At 40.4% G+C, this 25,700-nt stretch overlaps 1 protein-coding gene across 7 annotated transcripts; it reads right to left on the bottom strand.

Moving 5' to 3' along the window:
- Positions 1 to 513: 513 nt before the first annotated feature.
- Positions 514 to 12,434, bottom strand: brd2a (bromodomain containing 2a). 7 transcript variants are annotated; one of them, XM_074613408.1, is made up of 12 exons: positions 11,773 to 12,434; positions 6,914 to 7,208; positions 6,319 to 6,456; positions 5,916 to 6,066; positions 5,530 to 5,729; positions 4,928 to 5,434; positions 4,639 to 4,767; positions 4,277 to 4,468; positions 3,875 to 4,137; positions 3,292 to 3,611; positions 2,979 to 3,107; positions 514 to 2,613 (listed from the first exon to the last, which is right to left on the bottom strand). In XM_074613408.1, exons 2-12 carry the CDS (start codon positions 7,184 to 7,186, stop codon positions 2,489 to 2,491), a joined length of 2,427 nt encoding a protein of 808 aa, XP_074469509.1. In that variant the 5' UTR covers positions 7,187 to 7,208; positions 11,773 to 12,434; the 3' UTR covers positions 514 to 2,488. The 7 variants fall into 7 exon arrangements, with proteins under 7 accessions (XP_074469509.1, XP_074469510.1, XP_074469511.1 ...); XM_074613409.1 differs by having other exon boundaries at positions 514 to 2,610; XM_074613410.1 differs by having other exon boundaries at positions 5,925 to 6,066.
- Positions 12,435 to 25,700: the final 13,266 nt, after the last annotated feature.

Raw genomic sequence — 25,700 nt, 5'->3', positions numbered from 1 at the left:
CTACGTTGTAACGTTTAAAGCACAACCTTTTTTTTTTGCAACTCCAAAATCCTCAAGTCTCGTCAGATGTTTTTGTGACAAACTGAACCTGAACACCAGAAGAAATCAAAATGTTATGTGGGCACGGGTGAGTGGACAAGACACGTCTTCACACTTTAAAACTGAGCCCACTATAACCTAAAAATCACAAGTCATGTAAATGCGTTTAAAAAATTAGTGCCATTACAACAAACTTGTTTTTATCGCATTTTGACAGCCGGAATCTGTTTATTTTTTACATCACAGAAAAAGAGTCACTGCTAGTTCTATTTTTTTTTCTCAGATAAAAAAGACTGGGCTGAATCTGAATTAACTGTCCCTTGGAACAGCACATTTTAATATATTTTGTAACAGTAGATGTCACTGTTTTCAAAGGTTTCTCAACTCGGGTCATGTAAGAACATCCTCATTCTTCATTTCAGTTTAGTTCCTAAATGACATAATCTGTAAATAAAATCTCCCCCCAGTCAGTGAAAAGATGAACATGTCTCCGTTTATTTATGTACAGATGTTCAGATGAAATGATGGGAGTCGAGTACAGAGGCATTCAGATTTCTGACAAACTTCAGAAAAGTAAGACTGACAACTGGAGTTTTATGTTTTACAACAGAAGCCCCAAAAAAAATTATCTTCTCTGGACTAAAGAAAAAAAAAAGCTTGACTAAATTACTGAAGAGAAAAAAACAAAAACATGCTCAAAGATTGAGACTATAAAATATGTACACCTCTACAATCCTGACAGTTAATCTGTGCATATTTCATACAGTAGACTTCAATTTAAAAGCTTTTGATTATGAAAAAAATCTGCATTCAAATTCCTTCTAAATAAATAATCAGTTTCAAACATACAATATTCCAATCTCAAGTCATAGGCGATTTTAAAAAGAACAAAAAGGACAACCTTCCCTAAAAAAAAACACAAAATTGTTCAGTAATACCAAACAAACAGTGCATTGATATTACTCACAACATTAAACCATCTGTTGTCTGAACTGGCTGCTGGATCCCAAAGCTTCTCTTCACCTGCAGAGGAGGTTAAATCTCCCCGTCCACAACCTCATGTTGTTGGTATAACTAAGGTTTTTAAATCACACAAATAAGTAAACTTACTCTGAAACAAAACTCAGTTAATACAGAAAATAAAACTTGAAGCTGCCACAGAGCCTAAAAGCCAAATTGTTTTGTTTTTTGTGACACCGTGGTGTTGAGAAGTGACGGCCCATGAGGGGAAAAAAATAATCAATCCAAAACACTTCACCTACGAGAATAAAACAACGTCAGAACCAGCACAACCTTTTCTTCTTGCGACTTCAAATCCTCAAGTGTCGTCAGATGTTTTTGTGACAAACTGAACCAGAAGAAATCAAAAGAACCGAGATGTTATTTTGGGCACGGGTGAGTGGACAAGACACGTCCTCACAATTTATTAGCAGATTGGTCACAAGAAGAAAAAAAGGCAACATGTTTTACAGAGAAATTGAAATGGATGAAAAAAAAAAAAAGAAAAAGACAGAGCACACATGGGAACAGATATATACGTTCTGTATAAACTGATGCGTAACTATGTCACATCCCTGTACAGTGGCCAACCCCTTTCAAACAAGTACATGAGTACACAAGGATGCAGTAACGTAGTATGCAGATGTCTGTCAGCTCCTCTGTATTGCATGCATTATGTATTCTACTGAACCAAGGTGCTTCTGCGTGCAGACTGATTTTCAACGCCTGCGTCAAAACTATGAGGATCTCACACTCGCACATGCAAACACACACGTGACACATTCATACATTCACACGCACGTGTCCTTCCCCCTCCACCCCCCCCAGCCCCTACCCTCTTTGTCACTCAAGAAAAAAACTAAAACAACTCCACCCGCACCGGTTCATCGTTCCCAGAATGAGGGAATAAATTAGCTCCATAAAATGCTTCTTTATAAAAGAAAAATAGATATTTATATAACTGTACACCTTATCTATACAGCATAAAGACAGGGAGCACAGGAAGAAGGGAAGTTATCTCCAGAAATCAGACAGATTCTGGCTCTAGCACCCATATCCCTCCAACGCATGCGTCTCTCTTCTCGCTTTTTTTTGTTTTTTTCGCAGGACATGGAGCGTCCCTCGCTCTGCCCAGCAAGGCCGGTTCTCCAGAGAACTGGCAGGACTTTACAATGAGTCTCCTCCTCCTTTCCATCCATTCTCAACTTTTCTGTGTCCAGGACAGGTTTGGATGGATGGATGAGCCGAGCGCAGGGAAAGCCCCATCTCTCTCTCTCTTTCTTGGTTTGAACACTAGTTGAGTCGGACCAGTTCTGCCTGCTGGTCTCATCTGATCCGTCCTGCGGCTCCATCGTCAGTAGCTCTACTGCAGTTCAGTCCACTTGGATGGGAAGCTAAACACCCAAGGGTCCCCCACATGACCCTTTCAAATGTTAAAACTCCCTGCCTCTCAGCCGGAGTCCGAGCTTGTGTCTGAGGATGAGGAGGAAGAGGACGATGAAGAGGAGTCCGAGGAGGAGCTGCTGGCGCTGAGGCGTGATGGCTGGGAGTGCTGCTCTGCTGCAGGTTTCTCTGCTGGCGGAAAGATAAGAAAGTTATTTCTAGACAACGTAACTTGAAACATTTTTAATATCTCAACAAAAAGATGCTGCAATTATAAAACTATTAATAACATGGATCTATACGCATCTCACTGTCTTATTAGAATTTATTCTTCTTGATTATCATCCCTGAGTACTTCACAAATCTCCCTTTTGGGTACATTTCGATTGATCGCGATTAAATATCCGGTTGACAGCCCTAGCAATAAACACGTACAGATTCCTGACCATTATCTGCCACTTAAAATAATAATAATCTGGAAGCTTTTAATGACTTAATATGAAATGATTTCCTGTCCTAACACTGTACTCTTTAAGACTGTCGTATGGAGGACTCACGTTTGGTCTTAGCAGGCTTCTTCCCAGAGTTGAGCTGACCGCTGACGTCGATCAGCCTTCTCTCCAGCTCCATTTGTTTCTCCAGAGCGAGCTCCTCCCGAGATTTGCCAGCAATGTTGTTTTTACTTGCTGCATAGAAACAGAGAAGTAACAATATCCATGAGATGGAGGTACTGTGCTAAATTATCAAAGATCTACAAATCCCCAAGACTCGTGAAATATTAAAGATTTTAAACTAAAAAAGTCAAACAAACAAATCTGCCAGATTATGAGCCAAAACTAGATCATTAGTTTTACGATCTCTTCTACTGACCGTATGGCTTTCGGGGTTTCTTCCTCAGACACGTCATAACGTATCTCTCCAGCTCCCGCAGTGTCGATGGCTTCAGGGTCTCGAAGTCGATCTCGATCTCCTCGGGGTTGGTGTCTCGGAGCGAGGGCTCGCGGGACTGGATGATGTAAACGACGCGGCCCAGCTTCTCGCCGGGCAGCTTGTTGATGTCCAGGCTGAGTTGACGCTTCTCATCGTAGGACATGGGTGCCGTCTCCTCCTCTTCGTCGGAGTCATAATGGCTCACTATGGGATCGTGGACCGGCTGAGGCACGCTTAATGTCATGCCGCCCTTTTTGGTTCTGATGGGAGGACAGCGGAGAAGGAGATGGAGACTGTTAAAAGATGGTCTAGTCTAACCCATAACAGCAACCAACCAGACATCACATTATATGACTTGAATGGATATTATTTTACATTACAATAACAATTTCTGTATGTCCTACAACATCTAGCGATCGGTCTGCTCTCATGGGCAAAGTGTCTGAGGCATCTCCCACGTGCAGCAAAACACAGAATGCTCCACATACAATTCCAACTTTGCCCAGCAGGTGGCAGTACTCACTTGCTCTTGTTGTTTTTCTTGCTTGGCGCCTTCTTGACCGGCACTACAGGAGCGGCCTGCCCTCGGTTGCTCTTGGGTTTGGGAGTCTTGGTGATCTTGGGGGTTTTGGGCGGTCTGATAGGGGTCACCTCTTCCTCGACCTTACGATGCTTCTCTTTTTCTACTTTTTTCTTCTTTTTCTTGTCCTTCTTCTCTTTCTTTTTCTTGGGTTTGACGATGGGGCCCTGTGAGAGTGCGGTGAGCTGCTCGTGTACGGCTTTTAGCTGAAGGGACAGAAAAAAAAGACAGATGTGTCAATGTAACACAGAGGAAAGGACATCGCTAAATTATATATTATATTGTGTGTGTGTGCGTGTGCATGTGCGCGTGTGTGTGTGTGTGTGGATATACTGGAGTACAAACCTGTTCCTGCAGCTCTGCCAGACGGTTTGCCCTCTCCTCCTCAGAGTCAGAGCTGGGGCTGCTCTCGCTCTCCTCACTCTCACTGCTGACATTGCTCTCAGATGACGATGACGACGAGGAGGAGGAAGATGAGGAGCTAGGGGGCGCTGGAGGCTCGTCTGGCATCTTAGCGAAGCAGAACTCAAAGACGTCCTAAAATGATTAAAACAGTACGTGAGTGAGCCAGTTTGAAAACGAGGACACCGTGATGATTTGAGGCAGACGACAGCGAGGGAAAGACGAGACAGTAGCAGTAGAACGGAATTAAGCTCCTGCAAAAATAACAAGAATCATAAATTGTATAACTGGAGTAAGAGCATTACCTGCAGTTTCCTGGCCATGCCCACCACATCATGATCAGGGGGGTTGTACTTGTAGCAGTTGGAGAACATCAGCCTCACATCAGCAGAGAACTGCCGGGCGTCACGATACTCTCTGCCGTCCATCTTCCGCTGAAGACGATGAGATTTTAGCAAAGCAAATGTATCTGCTCCACTGTCTGGTGTCACTGGTGTTTTAAGAACTAGGCCACACCTTATAGCGAACGCTTATTCCTTATCAGAAGAAATATATGATGACAGTTGTGTGTGTGTTTATTCCTGAGGCAAATACCTTGATGGTGCTGAGGTCCATGGGCTGCTTAATGATGTCATGGTAGTCGTGGAGACCGAGTGACGAGGCGTCGACGGGCTTGTAGAACGGCCATGCGTACGCTGCGTGCTTCTTTGACAGCAGCTCCTTCAGGACGCCGTTGCAGTAGCGCAGCTGGGGGTTCAGCTTGCTGCGGCGCACCGGCGCTGGCACCATGGAATCTGGTAAATCCTTCTTGGGAGGTTTGATTGGTCGCCCACTCACTACTCTCCTGCCCCCGCCTCCTTTGGAGCCCATACCCATGCCCATCCCCATCCCCATCCCCATTCCCATTCCCATCCCCATGCTCATGCCTTGGTTCATCCCCAGCGTGGAGCTGTGGTCCACCCCCAGAGAAGTGAGGGTGAGCGGGGAGTCGTGCCCGCCGCCCATCCCCAGACTGATGCCGCTGACGCCCATGGTGCTCATGATGGGCATGGCTACAGTGGTTGGGGTGGTCGTGTCTGCTTTCCTTTTCACACCCTTTTTCTGTGATTGAAGAAAAGAAGATGAAGAGAGGGGTGATTATTCTCTGGTCTTCATTACTACACAAATACACCATGTTCATTAGTGTTATACACTACCTTAGCAGTGGGCTGTGTGGGAGGCAGACCGGTAATGGTAGGGATGCTTTGCTCAGTTGTAAGGATAGGGGGCAGGCTCTTGGTCATGTGTGTCTGTGGGGGGGTGGAGAGGATGGAGTCCGGTGTTTCCGGGGTGGGAGGTGAGTACGCTGACTGGGAAACAGCTGGGACCTGATGAGCTGTTGTCACGCCTCCAGAGACTGGGAGAGAGCGAGAGCGAGAGAGAGAGAGAGAGAGAGAGAGAGAGAGAGAGAGAGGGGGCGGTGATAGGAGGAGAATAAATTAAGTAAAACAGTTTTTGCACAATGCATGTGCATTTAGAAGGATTATACACGTGTACTGTTGACATGTCTGGCTGTATTAGCCTGGTTGCAGCTACTACTCACATGCATTACCTCTGCCTTTTCTGCCAGTTTTGCTTGGTTTGCTCCGCGGAGGGGGGGATGGCAGCTCTAGTTCCTCCTGGGGCATCTGAGCCACTTTCTGTAGGAAAGCCTTCTCCAGAGACTGAGCCATCAGGACTATGTCATCCATCGGCTGCAGAGGGAAGGGGATTTGTGGAAAATGGTTGTTGCATGATGCATGTTGCAAACAAGTCATGTTAACGTTACACATCTGTCACCGACTTCATGATTTCCAGGGGATATGATTTTTATCAGATTTTATAATGCTCGTTTTGTCGACAAAAATCAGCATGTCTAGGCTACCAATAGCAGCTAGCATTTAACATTATCTTGCCAGGGTGTCTCGCACTTTATCAGACCCCGACACACACACACAAAGTCTTACCTTGTTATAGATGTAGCAGTTGGTGAACATGGTGTTGAAGTCCTGCATGCACTCACTGGCACAGCGGTAGTAGTTATTTTCTAGTCTCTTCTTAATAGAACCCATGTCCATGGGTGTTTTGATGATCTTATGATAGTCCTGGAGGGAGACAGAGACACGTTCAGGATCGGAAACAGGGGCCACTACATTCCAAAATTACTTTTTGATCAAGTAAGACGCAATGGGCGCCTACGTGGCGACCAAATAGATTAAAAAGATAGATGCTACAGTGACACATTAGGGCTGACCCAAATGCTTCCAAGCTTCAATCCTTGCTGTAGTAATCCTCCAAATCAGTATTCTATTGCATTTTTATATAAATGTAATAATGTATAAATCCCAAAATAGCACATTATTCATATTGCACATTAATTATCATTAGTGATTCTCAGACAGATATCGATGTTTATTGTGTGTAGCGTAACACTGGCACAAAAAATGGTATTTGGGACATCTCTACTGACATGTGTCACCGTTGGTATTTTGTGGAAACTAAGTTTGGTTCCTCCTCTAGACAGAAGGAAGGTTAAGTTTAATGTCTTGTATTCACACTCACAGGCAGGCTGAGCTTGGCCGCATCTACAGGTTCGTGGAAGGGCCAGGCGAAGTGGTGCCTCCACAAAGACTTGAGCAGGACTTTCTGTAGGAACTGAAGTTGGTTGGTCATCCTCCCGTGTCGGTTGGGGTCTTTCACCTGGGGCTGTGGGGGTCCCGAGGGGGTCATGTGACTGAGGGGGGGCATCCCGGGACTCTCAAAGCCCTCATAGAGAAGCGAAGGTTTTCTGATGCGTTTTCCAGCTGTGCCGTGGTCCATCGATGTGACTCCCATTATGCCAACCTCAACCAGGGAGCTGTGGAGAGCAGTTGAAAGACCAATTAACTATTTGGCAGTTGTCTCAAGTTGTTAAAATGATGCCAAGAACAACATATGGTAAGAAAATGGATATATTTATTAGTCTCCCGTGCTGAACAAGGTTTGCTCTTCACATCAACAAAATCATCAAATTGTTGACTTCTATTCTGATCGTGGGGAGCCAGCTACAGAGAAGACTTAATCTGCTAATGGCCTGTATTTTGGAGTATGCATCCATAAGTTTACCTGTTAAACAACTCGACACCCAAAAACTCCTGATGAAGTGAAAAGGTTCCATTCTCCCAGTATTAGCAGAAACAGTTATGCCGTATACTCAGTCCCATAAACCTGGGATTTGTATGAAAACTAATTATCTAATATTATAATCCGGACATAAGTACTGTTCTCTTGTTGGCATACATTGTATGTTACATCAAACTTTCTTAATCCTGCCTACCCTACCCGCACGCAAGAATACAGCATGGAGTAAATCCCCTTTACAAGGCACGCAAAGTCAGTCTCAAGGTCTAAGCGTTGCTCGGCAAGCACACATCAGTCTGACTTGGAATTTACTCCTGCCAGATCAGCATTCCCGGGCCCAGGAGGAACAAGCATGACTACCACTTCCTCCTCTGAACGTCTACCTCACAGATTAAACAGACAGAAACTCCGCCCCGTTTACATGCAGAAAGGAAATAATTCTCTCCCAAAAGGATTGTGGGTGTTTTATCGCTGCCGTGTTACAGTCAAGACTGGACTAGTTTTCCAACAGAAATGCCCACAACATGCTCATAAATGTGACATCCACTGAAACATATTACCATAACCATACAAGATGCAACATGGTGCAACACGACCATGCTAATGAACTCTAAACTCTGTAAACATCCTGCTGTGTTGTACACACCCACTTGTTACATTATCAGTAGCACCGGGGCCTCGTTGGCGACTGCAACTTGTAGAGTTAATCGGCAGAAAGTGAGCAAGACTACACAGAATTAGTCAGGGGTTGCCATTGGCCCTTAAAATCTCCATCACTGCTCTATAGGCGAGAATGTGGCTGCGCTAGCTTAGATCAGCAGCAGAGGGAGTTCCTGGTAACCAAAACAGAAACTGCCAGCATCTCGTTTACTTGAGTCTGTTGGAGTAGGAATAAACTGCTTCTCTTAATCCTAAAAGAAAGACTTGTGCAATGTAAACTTCCCAGAATGCAGTTTTACACTACTGTGAGAAGTCTGCTGCACTTCAACAATACTAACATTTCTAAAGTCAAATCCTGTGTTCCAGTTTACACGCCCATATTTACACCACTTTGACCTAATCAAAATCAACACTTGCATGTGTGTACCTATAATAGAACTATCCCACTCCATTTATTACTTGATCAGGATTGCTGCAATGCTACAAATAGGATTTAGGATGTCAGACACTATACTCAAACATTTGATACCTGTCTGCTGCTGAAGCATGTACTTCTGAAGCATGTACTTCTGAAGCATGTACTTCTGTGTGATATCTATGCACCGCTGCAATGACAAATGATTTCCAAAAAACACAGCTAACTGTCAGGGAACGCAAACGCCCATCCCTCCGTCGTTAACAGCATGAACTCACCATATCCCATCTCCGCCGGCCTACTGACACTTTTACTGCAAAACAAAAAGTTGTTCTAAGAGCAAATTGGGGTCATCTCCTATCAAACACTTATGGTACTTAGCGCGTCTTGTATTGTTTACATTGTCAATGCCCATTGCAAGTTTAAAACAATAGGTTTGTCTGCACTCTTTCTTTGACATCACAGCAACTGATAGAAATGGTGCTGTTTGAATTGCACTGCAAATAAAGTGCCTATAATAATAATATTAGTGCATCCCATTTTATATTATCATATTTGCATTACACACTACTCAAGCATACTGAATAAAAAAACTGTAAAAAGACATAATGAAAAGTGAATTTAGCAGCCACGACAGTAGAACATTTCTATATCTAAGTATGCAGACATGTCTATAACCAATAAATAGAAATCTGTTAATCTTATTTGTTTATTGTAAGGTAATCTTGTTTTGAATGATACAACTTTTGGAAACACATTTGACAGTTAGTGTACTTTATTATTTTTTTAAAAAAAAGGAAAGTAATCATGTACATAACATTAACAACACTAAACAAAAAACATATTTTGTTATGTTAGCTGTAAATCAAATTAGTAAAATTAGGTATGGTTGCTCAAGGAAGAAAGAAAAACAAAGAATATTGATAGATATGTTAAAAACTAAGTAAATGAACCCACAATGAAAAGTTGCTGGGGTTGAGTGACATTGAGCGATGTAACCAGGCAACCAAGTGAAACACCCAACACATGGATGGCTGTGTTAACCCTTTAGAGCAACGTCGTCGCACCAGATCACAACAACAACCTGTCCGTCACATGGCTACAATAACAATCCGCAGAAACACGCAGTAAATGCCGGTGCAAGAGCTGCACAGCTGCCTCTTTATCTGGGGGTTTATTATTGTCAACACTATGGTATTGAAGCTAACTTGTTACCGCATCTTATGTCAGGGATTTTAGCTCAATGCACACAAATAACCACACTATGTAAACAAGAAGCGCCGGTAGTCGGTGGAGCCGCTGTTATAGAGGGTGTAAAGACGCGTCTGTGAGCTGCAGCTGAGCTACCAGCCAGCCAGGCGGGCAGCGGGAGAGAGAGCGAGAGAGCGCGGCTCCTGAAGATGGCGCCGGCGGGCCGAACAACAGACGCGGCTCGCAGTTAAAAATACCCAAAAAACACATTTTATTTCCTCAAAATTATTTTTTCTTTTCCTAAATACGCGACAAACTTCCTCCAGCATAAAATTCACTATCCATTCCCCCCCTCTTCCACTCGTATTATGGTAAAAAACGACACACAGAGAAGCTCGCTAAGCTAAAAAGATATTTTAGAAAAACAAAACTCAAGATAATTTACAATATATCCCCTCTGATGGGAAGCTGAGAGTCAATGTTACCGGTAGATACCTGTCAAGGAGCGGGTTAACAGCCATATCCATCAGGATGGATCCGGATTCTGTTTTGTTTTTTAAGCTAGACTCAGACCAGGATCCGGGTCTGTGTCTTCAGGTTCTCTCTGCGCTCCCCGACAACGCTGAACTCCTCTCACTCTGCTTCGTTGAAATGGCGACGATGCGACTACACCCGTTCATTTATAGACCGAGCTCTCACCTCATTGGATAAACCGCCTCAGACTGACCACGCCCTCTGAGCTCCTATTGGCTGCTTCACCGTGTCAGTCAGAAAGTGACCACGCCCCCTAGATACTGAGACTCTCATGACTATCTGTCGGGGTAACATGTTTGCACATTTTCTCTGTTTCTTTCTCCGTCAAAGAGAAATAGCACCCTAGCATTGGCCTGGTCTGTTCAGGAACACAGTCTGGAACTGGCTCCTTCATTTAATCTGCACAATAAAACCGCCAAAGCACCCGAAACCACCTCCCTTCCTTTATCACATTACATTACGTCAACGTGTGCAAATACGACGGCGGTGATTGGTCGATAAGGTTGGAACGCGGGCTTCCAGGGTAAATACCAAGAAGCCTATTGGTTCTTCCGCCGGGTCACGCGCAGCCCTTCCAAGAGAGCCTCTCCCCACGAGCTTCCTCTCTCTCTCTGTGTCTCTCTGCTTGCTCACCAGAATGTCCGCATTTCTGTCTTTCACAAGAGGCGCTCCGCCGCCATCTTTAAGTACAGTGACACGAGAATGTTCTGGTAGAATTCTTGACAAGAAAATAGAACGTCATCAAGGAAATGATACAAATCGCTACATGTGTCGCGCACACACACACAGGAGATAAGTAGCGAACGTCTGCTGCAGAGAGAAGGCCAACATTCTAGAACACAAAGCCAGACGAGGCCTCCATGGCTCCCTGACACCAAACCAGTACTAAGATCAAATCCAATACTAATCCTGACTACATTTGTTTGACTAAGAGGCCCCTATTTACTCCAACCGCAAAACGAAAAAAAAGACCACACCTATACTGGTCATGAGGACTACTGACTCTCATCCACTGAATGACACAGCACTTTTCCTGTAAGTGACCTCAGACGACATGAAACTAAAAGCTGCTTTTGCTAAACAAAAAACAATCACTAACAATTAAATCATTAGGAAATAGAAACGGACATTAATCTTATAGGTTTGGGGGGAAAATGCAAAATACCATACCTAGAAGTTTTACAAAAGAGATTAAACTATAAAAACATAATTACCTACATATTTAAACACGACCTATTATTATTTTAAAAAAGCGACCGACACGATGAACAAATTCAAAGAAGCACACAAAATGGTTACCTAACCACATGCGCCCATCCCCCCACACCAAGGTTACAAATCCCTAACAATGTCACTCAAATATAGAACGCATAGAACACTAAAGATCCCTGCAACATTTTATATTACTTTCTTTTTGCTGTACAAAAAAACAAACGATTCAAGAGGAAAAAATATCCAAAAAAAGACAAATAAATATATCTTAAAATATAAACATAAAAACCTTGGATTGTTTTAAATAAATACAAATGTCGACAGGTAAATCCGAAAAAATAAATGCGAAACCGTTCTTCATGTCATCTTGTCTTCCAGCTCGATACTTTTAACCAACACATTTCCCTCCAACATGTCCGCCTTCTTCTTCCTTCCCTGCTGCTGCTGCTGCTGGGTGGGGGAGGGGAGTCATGTGATGAAATCAGGCTGTTTATCAAAAACCTAGACACGTGGCATTATGCAAAAAAAAAAAACGCAATAAAAAGGTATCCAGAGTGTCCGTTGTTATAAAAACCTCTCGTCCGTATACTCATCCTGTGATTCATACTAAGTATTAGGTCACATTTGGGGATAAAGTTGGCAAAACATCCGAACAAAGAGCATACTTTCCTCTGGATCTGGCTCGATCCGATTGGTCTCCTTTAAACCATGTGATGAAAACGACTTTAGTATTATCGACTGTGCTTATTTCCCCCCCCCCCCACAAACTTCCTCTCTTGTAAATCCGTGCATGGTCGCAATAATCCTTTAAAACCTATAGAGGCTACACGTCTCATGTGCACTTCCTCAGTTTAGTCTCAAAAAGGGTTATTTTAGTTAGTAATGTTCTTGTTTTCTCCAGGTGATGAAATGCTGTCGAGCTCAGTTGTGTTGCAACACACATCAGTGCGCGTGCGCGTCAACGTTGCCAACGTTGCACTGAGAATGCAGGAGGCTGATCTAAGAGCAGTTTCACTGGGTGTGTTTTTTTCTTCTTATGATAAATGAGGAGATCTCGCATGGGAGTGTTGAAAGCTGGAAAAGGAAGCAGTATCTGCAGAGGAACTGACCAGTGTTGGTTTCCAAATTAAAGCAGGAAGAAGAAGAAGCCTATAGATAAACACACATATAGGCCTCACATCATATACTGAAAGAGACTTTCAGAATATGATATGTTGTGTTATTTGTGCTGACCCCTTGAATTACAGATTATCCATCTATCTGTCAAATTAAATCTAAAGATGAAGAAAGATGAGATTGACTGTTTGATGGCTAAATGTTGCACAGAGTTTGCCCCACAGCTGAAGTCTGCAGGAGATTGAGAGCTATATGCATCTCTCAAAAAATAATTTAAAAAAAATGTGATTATGAGCAAAGTTTCATCATCGAAACAAGCTTAACGGCTCGTGTCTAATCTTGTTTTGGTTCTGCAATCCATCCATAACATATTGGTTATAAACTGCATTGCACTTGTTTTGCTCTTTGAATATTGAACATTAACTTGGTTGTATATCCTGTATGTGATTATGTATTTGCCATAGCTGTGTTTCCAAGGTTGGTTTCAGCCATACTGCCAGTTGTATAGCTATTTGTCTCTAACACAAACATCTATAGAAACACATAGAGACTCTATATATGTATGTGTGTGTAGATGGTTGTGTTGTTAGGGTGTTTATTCCTGGGAAGGGATCCACACATCAACAACATACACAATATGCCGGTATGGCAATACAGAAATATGGGAAAATGTAAAGTATTTATAATATTCAAATTTAATTATTTAATGATACCTGAATAGGATTTACTGTATAGTTGAATATAGGTTATTTTTTCCACATGCAGGGCAGTTTCTATTATGTATTTTTCTATTACGTATTATGATGATTTAAAAATAAATAAATGAATAAATAAATAAATAAATAAATAAATAAATAAATAAATAAATAAATAAATAAATAAATAAATAAATAAATAAATAAAAGTCTGTTTACGAATTGGTATAGTTATAAGTATGGGCGAGCCAAACTAAAACTATGGATAAAATTGCACAACATATTGTGTTGCCAGTATGTTGCTGTATTTTGTGTGGAGAAGCAGGCTCTAACCTGAATATCCAGGAACAGCCATGTAGGCAGGGGAACTGGAAGAAGGGAGGGGTTGGTGGATTACATCAGAATCAGCCTGCTCTGACTCATCAGCATGCTCTCTCTCTCCCTCTCTCTCCCTCTCTCTCTCTCTCTCTCTCTCTCTCTCAATGCTTGACTGCATCAGCCGGTCACATGATGACAATCAGGCCAGAAATGGTTGCCAAGGAAGCTCTCTCTCCCTCACAAAGCCTCGGTCCTGAGTCATATAGGTTGCCAGAGTTTTACCAATCTAAAATGATTCAGCATCGATCACATATTGCTTTTTGCTGTTTGCACACAAATAAATGTATTCTGAGTGTCACATATTTTGTGTATGGCCGTCCTGTTTGTTTGCTTAACTCTAGTAAAGCTAGTCCACTCACTTCCTCTCTCTGTTATCAGGCTAGCCTTCCTTAGCAACGACAGTCCCTTTAGACAACTGATGCAAGCAGCGGCTTTCAGATACAGAAGAGCACTGTGCATTTAAAGTTTCCTGTTTTGTTGTTGCGTTGTCATCTCTTGAACATCACGTTCTCTCTGAAAAAGCATGTCACTCACACCCACACACTCACTACATGTCAACAATAGTACTACTCATATTATCATGAAATTGTTTTGTACTTGGAATCACAGCATTTTGCACCATGCATGGCACCTTTATTGTTTTCGGTTGCTGCAAATACTGTATCTCTACTTTCCACTTCGCTAACAGCCTTAAGTCTTTTCTCAGAAAAAAAACCCACTCCCCCCCAAAAAATCCCTTTTTTATTTATGAAAGTCTCTTTTTCATTTAGAGCAGCTAGCTGTATGTATTTGAGTGACTTATCCAACGAGCATTACAGCAGCATGACTGCATTTATAGTATGAGCGGCCCCACACAAGTAGTATGTAGTATTATTAGGCTACAAGGTTATCGTGGCCAAAATAATTCACAATAACAATATTATTGCAATATGTATAGAAATTTAAAAAATAAAATAATAATATAGTCAAATACATCTTTAACTTTGTTTATTGTCTCTTTTTTGGCAAATTAATTACATTCAAAATACGAGTGGAGAGAGAGTTATGGTTAAGAACTGCACAAAATCGTGATTTAAGAGGCACTGGATTAATTACTCGATATTATCATGTTATTTATTACTGTAGAATGTCCCAGTTATCATTAGTACCACTACATGTATTTTAAAATATCAACATACAATGGTCACATTACTTGATACCCTGTTATAATGTGACTACAGGGCATCTCTAATACTGGTGTTTGTGATTTAAGAAAGAGTTTGGTAACACATTAATTGACAATGTCGGACATTTCCTGTTTAGTATTAAAAAGAGATGGGCAATTATGTGCCTTAAAGGGCCAAAAATCTGCAACAGTAGGTTTATTTATTTATTTGTTTGTTTGTTTGTTTGTTTGTTTGTTTGTTTGTTTGTTTATTTGTTTGTTTCCCCATTAGCCAATACCAAGGTAGCCACTACTCTTCCAGGGGTCTACACAAGTAAACATTACATGATAATGTAACACATATACTAAAAATCAAAGGCAAAAGGGAACCAAAAAACAAAAGAAAAACAAGCAAACTACAAAAAACAACAGTAAAACTACTAATGTCAATAATAACAACAATGACAACAGGTATCCACACTTTATCTAAGTCAGTAAAATATTTAAAAAAGGATAGTAGTACCACTAAAAACAGCATATACAGTAACTGAGAAAATACAATAAAATAAAAAAAATGAAAAAACAAGAATTTTCCTCATTAATATTATGTAGCAAATAAATACATTTTTCATTTACATTTTTTTTTGTTCATGAATTATTACATGAATTGATAGATGATTGTGTAGAAAACTTTTAATGTTACGTAACACACGGAATCTTACTATAAAAGGCATTTACAACTCTGCTTTATTTAGAACCCACGAATGCTTTTCTTTAGGGAAATGAAGTGAAATGAATGTGAAAACCAAAGCTCTTAGGCAGCATGGTTCCATGAAGGTAACCATCCCAGACTAGGAAAACTACAGCTGCTTAATTATGCAGTCATGCAAAACGAGTTGTAAATGTGTGAATCTGAGTGGGGACACTTCATTATACTCTCAAAGAAAGGGGGGCAGGAACTACCAGGTGAGTGATTTCCATCTGAATGGAGGAGGACTTTCTCCTCCTGAAGGTTCACTTGGTGGAGGGAGCAAATCTATAAAATAGAAATGTTATCAATGCCGGTGAATTATACGTACAAAAGTATTTCTATTGTGATTGCATCAAGATAGCAACACTGCACAGACCAGCTACAGGACAGGGAATGCTTACTGCTGGTTCAGATAAAACCAACAAAGATGATCACTAGCATGAAACGAGATTATCATGCTTCCTAATCCTAAATGTGTAATCTCTCTTGGAGCATATGTCTCTGAACCGTTTTAGTTTTGTTAGAAGGGTGTAGCTGATAATGTCAACAATATCCACAATGGCATCAAAGAAAGAAAGAGAGTGGAAAAATACAAAAGTAATAAAAAAATAGAAAGAGTAAGAAAAGGAGAGAACACGAGGAGATGGAAGACAGAGAGAGAACTCTGTGTGGGTGTGTCAGGTGTGAAACTGTGGCTCGTCGTCCCATCATGCCTCCTCCCCCCCTCCGCCTGTTTATCAGAAGGATGTGCAAATTAATCAAGGAGGAGGAAACCTTTCAAAGTCTAGTTGAAAGTCTGACTGCTTTACTCACTCTTGCAGTTGAAAAGATACAAGAACAAAGGCGAGGTGATACCGAAGAGGAGTGACAGAAACATAGACACATAGAGTAATGCCATATGTTCCTTATTACTCAACACATACATGCAGTGCTGTTTTATTACTATAAACCCTCTGAAGCCGACTTTCATTTTTAGAGTGAAGTTTCAGATGAAACTAGAGCGAGGGAAACAAGGCATGGCCATTTTCAAAGGGGTCCCCTTGACCTCTGACCTCAAGATGGATCAAATTAGAGACCTAGAGCATTCAGAGAATGAATGAATCAAACTAGAGACCTAGAGCATTCAGAGGATGGATGGATCAAACTAGAGACCTAGAGCATTCAGAGGATGGATGGATCAGACTACAGACCTAGAGCATTCAGAGGATGAATGGATCAAACTAGAGACCCAGAGCATTCAGAGGATGGATAGATCAAACTAGAGACCTAGAGCATTCAGAGGATGGATGGATCAAACTAGAGACCTAGAGCATTCAGAGGATGGATGGATCAGACTAGAGACCTAGAGCATTCAGAGGATGGATGGCTCAAACTAGAGACCTAGAGCATTCAGAGGATGGATGGATCAAACTAGAGACCTAGAGCATTCAGAGGATGGATGGATCAAACTAGAGACCTAGAGCATTCAGAGGATGGATGGATCAGACTAGAGACCTAGAGCATTCAGAGGATGGATGGATCAAACTAGAGACCTAGAGCATTCAGAGGATGGATGGATCAGACTAGAGACCTAGAGAAGTCAGAGGATGGATGGGTCAAACTAGAGACCTAGAGCATTCAGAGGATGGATGGATCAAACAAGAGATCTAGAGCATTCAGAGGATGGATGGATCAAACTAGAGATGGATGGATCAAACTAGAGACCTAGAGAAGTCAGAGGATGGATGGATCAAACTAGAGACCTAGAGCATTCAGAGGATGGATGGATCAGACTAGAGACCTAGAGCATTCAGAGGATGAATGGATCAAACTAGAGACCTAGAGCATTCAGAGGATGGATGGATCAGACTAGAGACCTAGAGAAGTCAGAGGATGGATGGATCAAACTAGAGACCTAGAGCATTCAGAGGATGGATGGATCAAACAAGAGATCTAGAGCATTCAGAGGATGGATGGATCAAACTAGAGACCTAGAGCATTCAGAGGATGGATGGATCAGACTAGAGACCTAGAGAAGTCAGAGGATGGATGGATCAAACTAGAGACCTAGAGCATTCAGAGGATGGATGGATCAAACAAGAGATCTAGAGCATTCAGAGGATGGATGGATCAAACTAGAGACCTAGAGAAGTCAGAGGATGGATGGATCAAACTAGAGACCTAGAGCATTCAGAGGATGGATGGATCAGACTAGAGACCTAGAGCATTCAGAGGATGGATGGATCAAACTAGAGACCTAGAGCATTCAGAGGATGGATGGATCAGACTAGAGACCTAGAGAAGTCAGAGGATGGATGGATCAAACTAGAGACCTAGAGCATTCAGAGGATGGATGGATCAAACAAGAGATCTAGAGCATTCAGAGGATGGATGGATCAAACTAGAGACCTAGAGAAGTCAGAGGATGGATGGATCAAACTAGAGACCTAGAGCATTCAGAGGATGGATGGATCAGACTACAGACCTAGAGCATTCAGAGGATGGATCAGACTAGAGACCTAGAGCATTCAGAGGATAGATAGATCAAACTAGAGACCTAGAGCATTCAGAGGATGGATGGATCAAACTAGAGACCTAGAGCATTCAGAGGATGGATCAGACTAGAGACCTAGAGCATTCAGAGGATAGATAGGTCAAACTAGAGACCTAGAGCATTCAGAGGATGGATGGATCAAACTAGAGACCTAGAGCATTCAGAGGATGGATCAGACTAGAGACCTAGAGCATTCAGAGGATAGATAGATCAAACTAGAGACCTAGAGCATTCAGAGGATGGATGGATCAAACTAGAGACCTAGAGCATTCAGAGGATGGATAGTTCTCCTAACTAGATTGACAATAAGGGGGTTTCTGAGCAGTTTTACACAACAGAAGTGTTCGCCATCCAATCAATGAAAAATGCAATTCTTGCAGAAATCTCCAAATGTCAAAAAGTTTTTGATCCCAAATCACAGCATGTCTTTTTCTCTGGTGTTCCTCAAGGTCTTGGTGTCTTAATGTGGTATTTTGATGCGATTATTGATCATCTTTATCAATTCTCTAGTGGTAAAAAAAAAGGTTATATATAGCACCAAATCTGTGGAACAAATGTATCAACCCCAAAATGTCTGCAACAATTTATAGTTCACTGGAATGACCATCATATACTTCCATCATAATAATCCCTTATACACGTTCACATTTCATTCATTCATTCATTCATTCATGTTTATTTATGACTGGAACAACTTGACACACAGTGCTGAGCAGCATCTCAAATGAATCTTCAGGTTCCCAGCTTTCAGATGATGTTCACCACTTCTATGTGACATCTACTGCTGACCTGCTATCTCCCCCTAAAGACCCCCTGTAACCCTCTAAAAAAGACAAAAACAGGTCTATGGTGGGTCTCAGAGGGTTAAATCTGAGGAAAGCCACTAACTTAATTTAATGACTGGATTTTCTTTCTATGAGTAATCACTTCAACAGAGCAGAAGTTTTTCTCAAATCATTCTGAACTAAATCTTCACTTTCATTTCAGTGCATTCACTTCAAACTCTTGCATAATATGCTTGTGACTTAAATAATTTGGTCCCTTAAGGGTTTGAAAAGCCACAAACATGTTAAAAAAATAAAGCTATATGAAAACACTTTTTTGACAAGTATATATAAAGATATAATAACTTTCTACTATGTAATTACAACAAATATCTTGTACAACTGTTCACTTTTAGGAGTAGATTTTACATTTGGGAAGTTGGTGTTTTCAAGTGATTTGAGGTCATATTTCTGTACCGCCATTAGTAAAATACATTTTAATTTGTCAGTGTCAGTATAAAGCAGGGGTCAGCAACCTGCGTCTCTTCAGCTCCTCTCCAGTGGCTCTCTGTGGATTTTTAAAAATGGAAATGAATAACTGTTTTTTTGTTTACATTTTCATTTGTATTTATCATTGTTGTAGGTCTATGGTACGACGGTACGACGGAGTATTAGGGCCACATTGAGAAAAAAAAATAAAATCGGAGATTTCGAGAATAAAATCATAATATTATAAAGTAGTAATTTTACGTGCTATTTTCTTTTTTTCTCGTAAAGTTATGACTTTATTCTCGTAATTTTACGACTTTTTTTCTCATAAAGTTTTGACTTTATTCTCGTAATATTACGACTTTATTGTGTAAATCTCAGATGTTTTTTCCCTCAATGTGGCCCTAATACTCCGTAGTACATTGTCTCTTTGGCCCTCACTGCATTAGACTTATATACTATATACTTAGACTATAAACTGTGTTACCTTCATCACAATTCTCAAATGTTTTACGGCACCAGACAGATTTTCTTTATTTTGTTTTTGCCTTAAATGGCTCTTTTGATAGTAAAGGTTGCTGACCCCTGCTATAGAGGAAGTAAATCCTTGTTTATGATGCAGTCTTTTTTTGGTGATGAAAATCGATATGAGCATGCAGGTGCACCAACCAACCATAGCTGTTGATTGGATCAGGACTTAGCAGACACTCAATATAGCTTCCGAGAAAAAAGATTATCTGAAACCTTGTCCTGGAATTAAGATTGCTTTTAATTAAGGATGATCTTGTGATTGGGGATTAGTCCTAATTAGTAATAGCATGTGGAGAGAACATCTGCCCAGATGGTGTAGATAAGGGGTTACACTGTACTGACCGTCTAACATGGTCCTATAAGAATACTAAGCAGAAGCTATGTGTGTAAGATCTACAATTCACTAAATTACCAGGCTCCACTTCTATTTCAATGTGCCATCTACTGACCAGTCCAGGTTACTACCTTTAAGGTTATTGATTTATGTTGTGTAATGTCGCCATCTGGTGGCAACTGAGTTGAACTAGTTTAAGGTTATTAGGAACAGTAAGAAAATATAAAAGCTTATTTTGTCTGCCTCATCGTTGTTACACGAGGCATTGTAATCTAAAGCAACTGAATGAATAGTGGCCTTTAATCCATGTAGTTTGATGATACCTCAGTATTTTTATTCTAAAAGACTCCGACAGTGTTTATGCAGTGCTGTTTTTAAAGGCTCCATATTGTAAAAAGTGAGATTTTCAGGTTTTTTACATTATAAAGCAGGTTTAAGTGCTTTATATAAATACTGTTAAACTATCAAAATGCTCAATATACGGAGAAATGCACACAGCCCGTATTCAGAAATTGTGCGTTTGAAACAAGCCGTTAGGATTTCTGTCTATTTGTGATCTCACAAATATACAATATTTAGACAATTGCACAGTTTTAAACGTAAAAATTCTGACTGTGTCCCAGTTTATTTCCTGTTGCAGTGTATGTGAATAACATCAACTGACAGGAAGTAAACATGGACCCAAACAGTTGCCTAGCAACGCAATTCCATTGCAATTCCGTTGAAATGCACTAAAACGGAGCGTTTCAGACAGAGGGTGAATACAGGTATATTCAGGCAGACAGTATGAGGTAAATAACGTTTTTTTGAACATTACAGCATGTAAACATGTTCTAGTAGAAACACAAAATACAAGTATGAACCTGAAAATGAGCACAGTATGGGACCTTTAAAGTGTTTCATTCGTTCAACAGTTTTTTTCTCTCCATATAGTCATTAAAGAATTAATAAAAACATGACTTATAATAATTATTATAATTATAATTATAATTATTATTATTGTTATTATTATTATTATTATTATTATTATTATTATTATTATTATTATTATTATTATTTCAGTTTACATCTTATGACATTATCTTACAACTTCCAAAGTTTATTTAATATATTATCACTTTAATATTTTTTTTCTACCCCAATTTTATCCTAAAAAGAGAATAACTTTGCAAGACACCCATTTGATTTGAATAAGTCAGACAACTGACACCTCATATTCATCACATGCATCACATTTGTGTTACGCTAGTTCATCACACACGCACCTCTAATTGTGTTACATTAAGAAAGTGATCAAACTAATTCATTCAATTACATCATCTTTAATTCATTAGTCTCAGAATAAGTTTATAGCCTAAATTAGCCTCGAAAGCCGTCACCAGAGAGCAAGAACAAGTCGTTATACATGACCAGCCCTGGACTATTGATCAGCTGCTTAAACAATGCATTGTTAAATGGAATTTGAATTAGCATTTGCTATTTGATTGACATATGTAGAGGTACAGCTATTCCAGTGATCGATGGGATTAGATTAGGTGGTCTAGTGGCTCTCGTCTAGCGGCTCTGTTTGTAGTTTCCTCAGTACACTTTTCGATGCAGAGGACCATACAGGTCCAGGTACAATAGTCAAGGTGGCTTAAAATTGAAGATAAACTTTGAAATACACTTTTACACTGTGGATTTTGTCCTGCATCACTTACATGTAAAGAGCATTAGGGAGGGATGGCCAGTATGAACAGGAGGAATGATGACAGCAAACACTGTTTTTGTGTTAATATGGGAACCTGACTATATTGTTTTGAGACAGACTTGAACATTTGTGAACCTATCCTTTCAGATGTTCTGGTTAAACCTGCAGCAGGCAGGATGTTTTTGGCATCATTGGGCAGCAAAGAATCCATAATAACCTTTCAGCATATTGTAATTCAAGTGTTCTGAGAGAAAACTAGACTTCTGCTCCTCCTCATGGCTCAGTTTACAGACTTTGAAAAATCTAGGCAGCTGTGTAAAATGTTTTCAGAAACATCTGGTAGTGTACTGTTTAGCTGTAAAATGAGAAAGTTAGCTCCGGCTGGTGGGCGGTGCTTGGTATTTCCTCAGCAGATCTCAACATGGCGGCCGGGTTACAAACGTTCTCATTTCACAGCTAAACAGTACACTACGAGATGATTCTGAAAACATTTTATACAAGAAATAGACATTACAGAAACAGAATATTGATTCATATTTGATCAGCGTTGCCTAGTCTGATCGTTTCAATTTTGCCTTCAAATGAAACTCGTGAGCTCGTGTTTACAACACGGGAAGTCGTGTACACGATATGCGTGGCGTTTAAGTGGTTAAGTCATGAGAACGGTGCTGCTAAGCAACGGCAATATTAACGTTACTGTCAGTCTAGAAGCCACAGAGGATAACAAGTTAGCAAGCTAACAAGTGAGTAACATAATGCAGTAAATGCAAAGGCGTAATGACAGAGGAGGAAGATGAGGCCGTTGGGAATATCAACATTTTCCTCAGACCTATTATAAAATTACAAAAAACTAACTTATTATGTGCCGAAAAATGAATTTCCATGTCCTCCGCCATTTCTGACAACGTCAACAAACAGGTCACAAGTCGTGAACTCGGAGCTTTCAGACACTTTCCACTTACGAGGTCATGAATACCACAAGAGGGGGGTCATATGGACTCTTCTCATGAACACGGTAAACACCACCCCATGTGAAGGCAGCATTAGCTACAATTTAAAATGAAAGCTGCATGCAGCGATGAACGGGCCCTCGCACCTTCCTGCGCGTCAAGGGTGCTGGCGGAACAGCGGTGGACACCTCCCATAAGAGTCTGTGATTAAACTGTTCATGAGTTATGAAAGGGGGCGGGGCTATGAGTCTGAGTTGGCAGGTAAATGACCTCAGGCCTGGACCGTCGTCAAGGCTCAGAAATTTGTAGCAGATTTGACAAGGCACGCTGAAGTTACAACAACTTCCTGTTTCATGGCGAATGGCGCAAAATGACCGCCATGCAACGGCAAGGCCATTCAACGAAACCTCAGGATTTTGATAACTTTTCAATGTTAAGGACTTTAGATGGTCCTGACCAAATTTCAAGTCAATCTGATTAAATCTGCAGGAGGAGTTCGTTAAAGTACGCGGCCTGTAAAACGCTAAAAACGGGTGAAAAAGGGCACATTGCATTAAAAATGTTTTCGGTATAAGTCCAAAAGGCTTTTTTGTGCGTCTCAACATGTTACATCTGCCTACCAAATTTCATACATATAGGTGTAACCTGAACGAAGAGCTTCATTTTTCCACCTCTGCAGGGGGCGTTAGAGAGCCATTTTGCAACACCCAAGCCCAAGACCTTTAAAATAAAATGTTTACACCTATAGTCTAATAAGTGTGCCAAGTTTAGCAACTTTTTGAGCACCTTAAGGCCCTCAAAAATGCGATTTATTTTAAGAAGAATAATTCCTACAGTTTCAATAGTGCCTCCGCTGCCTGACGTCGTCGATGCTCGGGCCCTAATAAAGTTTGAGTGACACCTTCCTTTGCAAAAAGGGGATTGTAATTGAATAGCTCATCTGTCTGTACAACATCTTTGAAGAGGTTTATATATTGATTGTTCTCAAGCACTGCTAAGATATGTTATGTTATGTTCTGTCATGTCATGTCATGTCATGTCATGTCATGTCATGTCATGTCATGACATGACATGACATGTCATGTCATGTCATGTCATGTCATGTCATGTTATGTTATGTTATCTTAGAATACATGCATGCATTTTATTCATTTCTTATCTTATTCCACTTGGAGGCACTCGAGATCTATTATTCCTCTGCTCTGCAGCCAGCTTACAGTTGCCAGTTCACCAGACTGAGCAGTTACAGGAAATCACGTGGTTGTCTGGTGGCATGGTGAATATGCCCGAGATAAGCAGCTGGGGTGCTGTTGCTCCTAATGTTCCTCATCACAACTCTCTGTTTTCAGTAAATGATGTCCCCCTCCTGCAAGAGACTCCTCCTGACATCCTGAGAATCTGCCTGTCCTGTGTTGTTTAAACCTCTGAATCACTATTCAATGATCTATTTGTTAGTGTAGCAGTGTGTAACTGCTTCAATCCCCTCAGCCTGGCAATTTTCAGAGTCTACGAACAAAATAATGAAGTCTCTGTATTTTAAACCTTCTGCTAAAATATACAAATCGTATAAATAATCATATAATCGTAATAATAAATAATCATATAACGCACAATAATCTAAAACAACCCACAATATAAATTCTTTAAAGGTCCCATACTGTAAAAAGTGAGATTTCCATGTCTTTTATATTATAAATCAGGTTTAAGTGCTATATAAATACTGTTAAACTATCAAAACGCTCAATATACAGAGAAACGCACACAGAAACTGTGCCTTTGAAACAAGCCGTTAGGACTTCTGTCCATTTGTGATGTCACAAATATACAATATACATATATATATATAGAACATTACAGGGTTTTAAACAAACATTCTAAATGTGTCCCAGTTTATTTCCGGTTGCAGTGTATGTAACATCAGCTGACAGGAAGCAAACATGGACCCAAGGTGTTGCCTAGCAACGCAATTCCGTTGCAATTCTGTTGCAATTTTGTTGAAATGCACTAAAACGGAGCGTTTCAGGCAGAGGATGAATACAGGTATATTCAGGCAGACAGTATGAGGAAAATAAAGTTTTTTGTTTTTTTTAACATTATAGCATGTAAACATGTTCTAGTCAGCAGAGGTCAACAGCCTGAGTCTCTTCAGCTCCTCTCCAGAGGCTCCCTGTGGGTTTTTAAAAATGGAAATGAATAACTGTTCTTTGTTTACATTTTCATTTTTATTTATCATTGCAGTAGGTCTATGGTACGACGGTACGACGGAGTATTAGGGCCACATTGAGGAAAATTATAAATCTGATATTTCGAGAATAAAGTCGTAATATTACGAGAATAAAGTCGTAATATTACGAGAATAAAGTCGTAATATTACGAGAATAAAGTTGTAATATTACGAGAATAAAGTTATAATATTACGAGAATAAAGTCCTAATATTACGAGAATAAAGTCGTAATATTACGAGAATAAAGTCGTAATATTACGAGAATAAAGTCATAATATTACGAGAATAAAGTCCTAATATTACGAGAATAAAGTCCTAATATTACGAGAATAAAGTCGTAATATTACGAGAATAAAGTCGTAATATTACGAGAATAAAGTCATAATATAACGAGAATAAAGTCATAATATTACGAGAATAAAGTCGTAATATGATAATAAAATCATAATATTATAAAGTAGTAATTTTCCGTGTTATTTTCTTCTTTTCTCGTAAAGTTATGACTTTAATCTCGTAATATTATGACTTTATTGTGTAAATCTCAGATGTTTTTTCCCTCAATGTGGCCCTAATACTCCGTAGTACATTGTCTCTTTGGCCCTCACTGCATTAGACTT

Source organism: Sebastes fasciatus, chromosome 17, assembly GCF_043250625.1.
Source record: "Sebastes fasciatus isolate fSebFas1 chromosome 17, fSebFas1.pri, whole genome shotgun sequence".
In the NCBI taxonomy this organism is placed as follows: Eukaryota; Metazoa; Chordata; class Actinopteri; order Perciformes; family Sebastidae; genus Sebastes; species Sebastes fasciatus.
The sequence above is the reverse complement of the archived record's forward strand: the minus strand, read 5'-3'. Positions and strand labels throughout refer to the sequence as shown.

Excerpts from the sequence above, each read along its gene's own strand:
- brd2a (XM_074613403.1), bottom strand. The coding sequence starts at position 10,264 with ATGGATATGGCTGTTAACCCGCTCCTTGACAG. Across the intron at positions 6,067-6,318 it reads ACTGCTACATCTATAACAAG|CCGATGGATGACATAGTCCT; the intron begins GTAAGACTTTGT and ends TTCCCTCTGCAG. Across the intron at positions 4,138-4,276 it reads TGGCAGAGCTGCAGGAACAG|CTAAAAGCCGTACACGAGCA; the intron begins GTTTGTACTCCA and ends CTGTCCCTTCAG.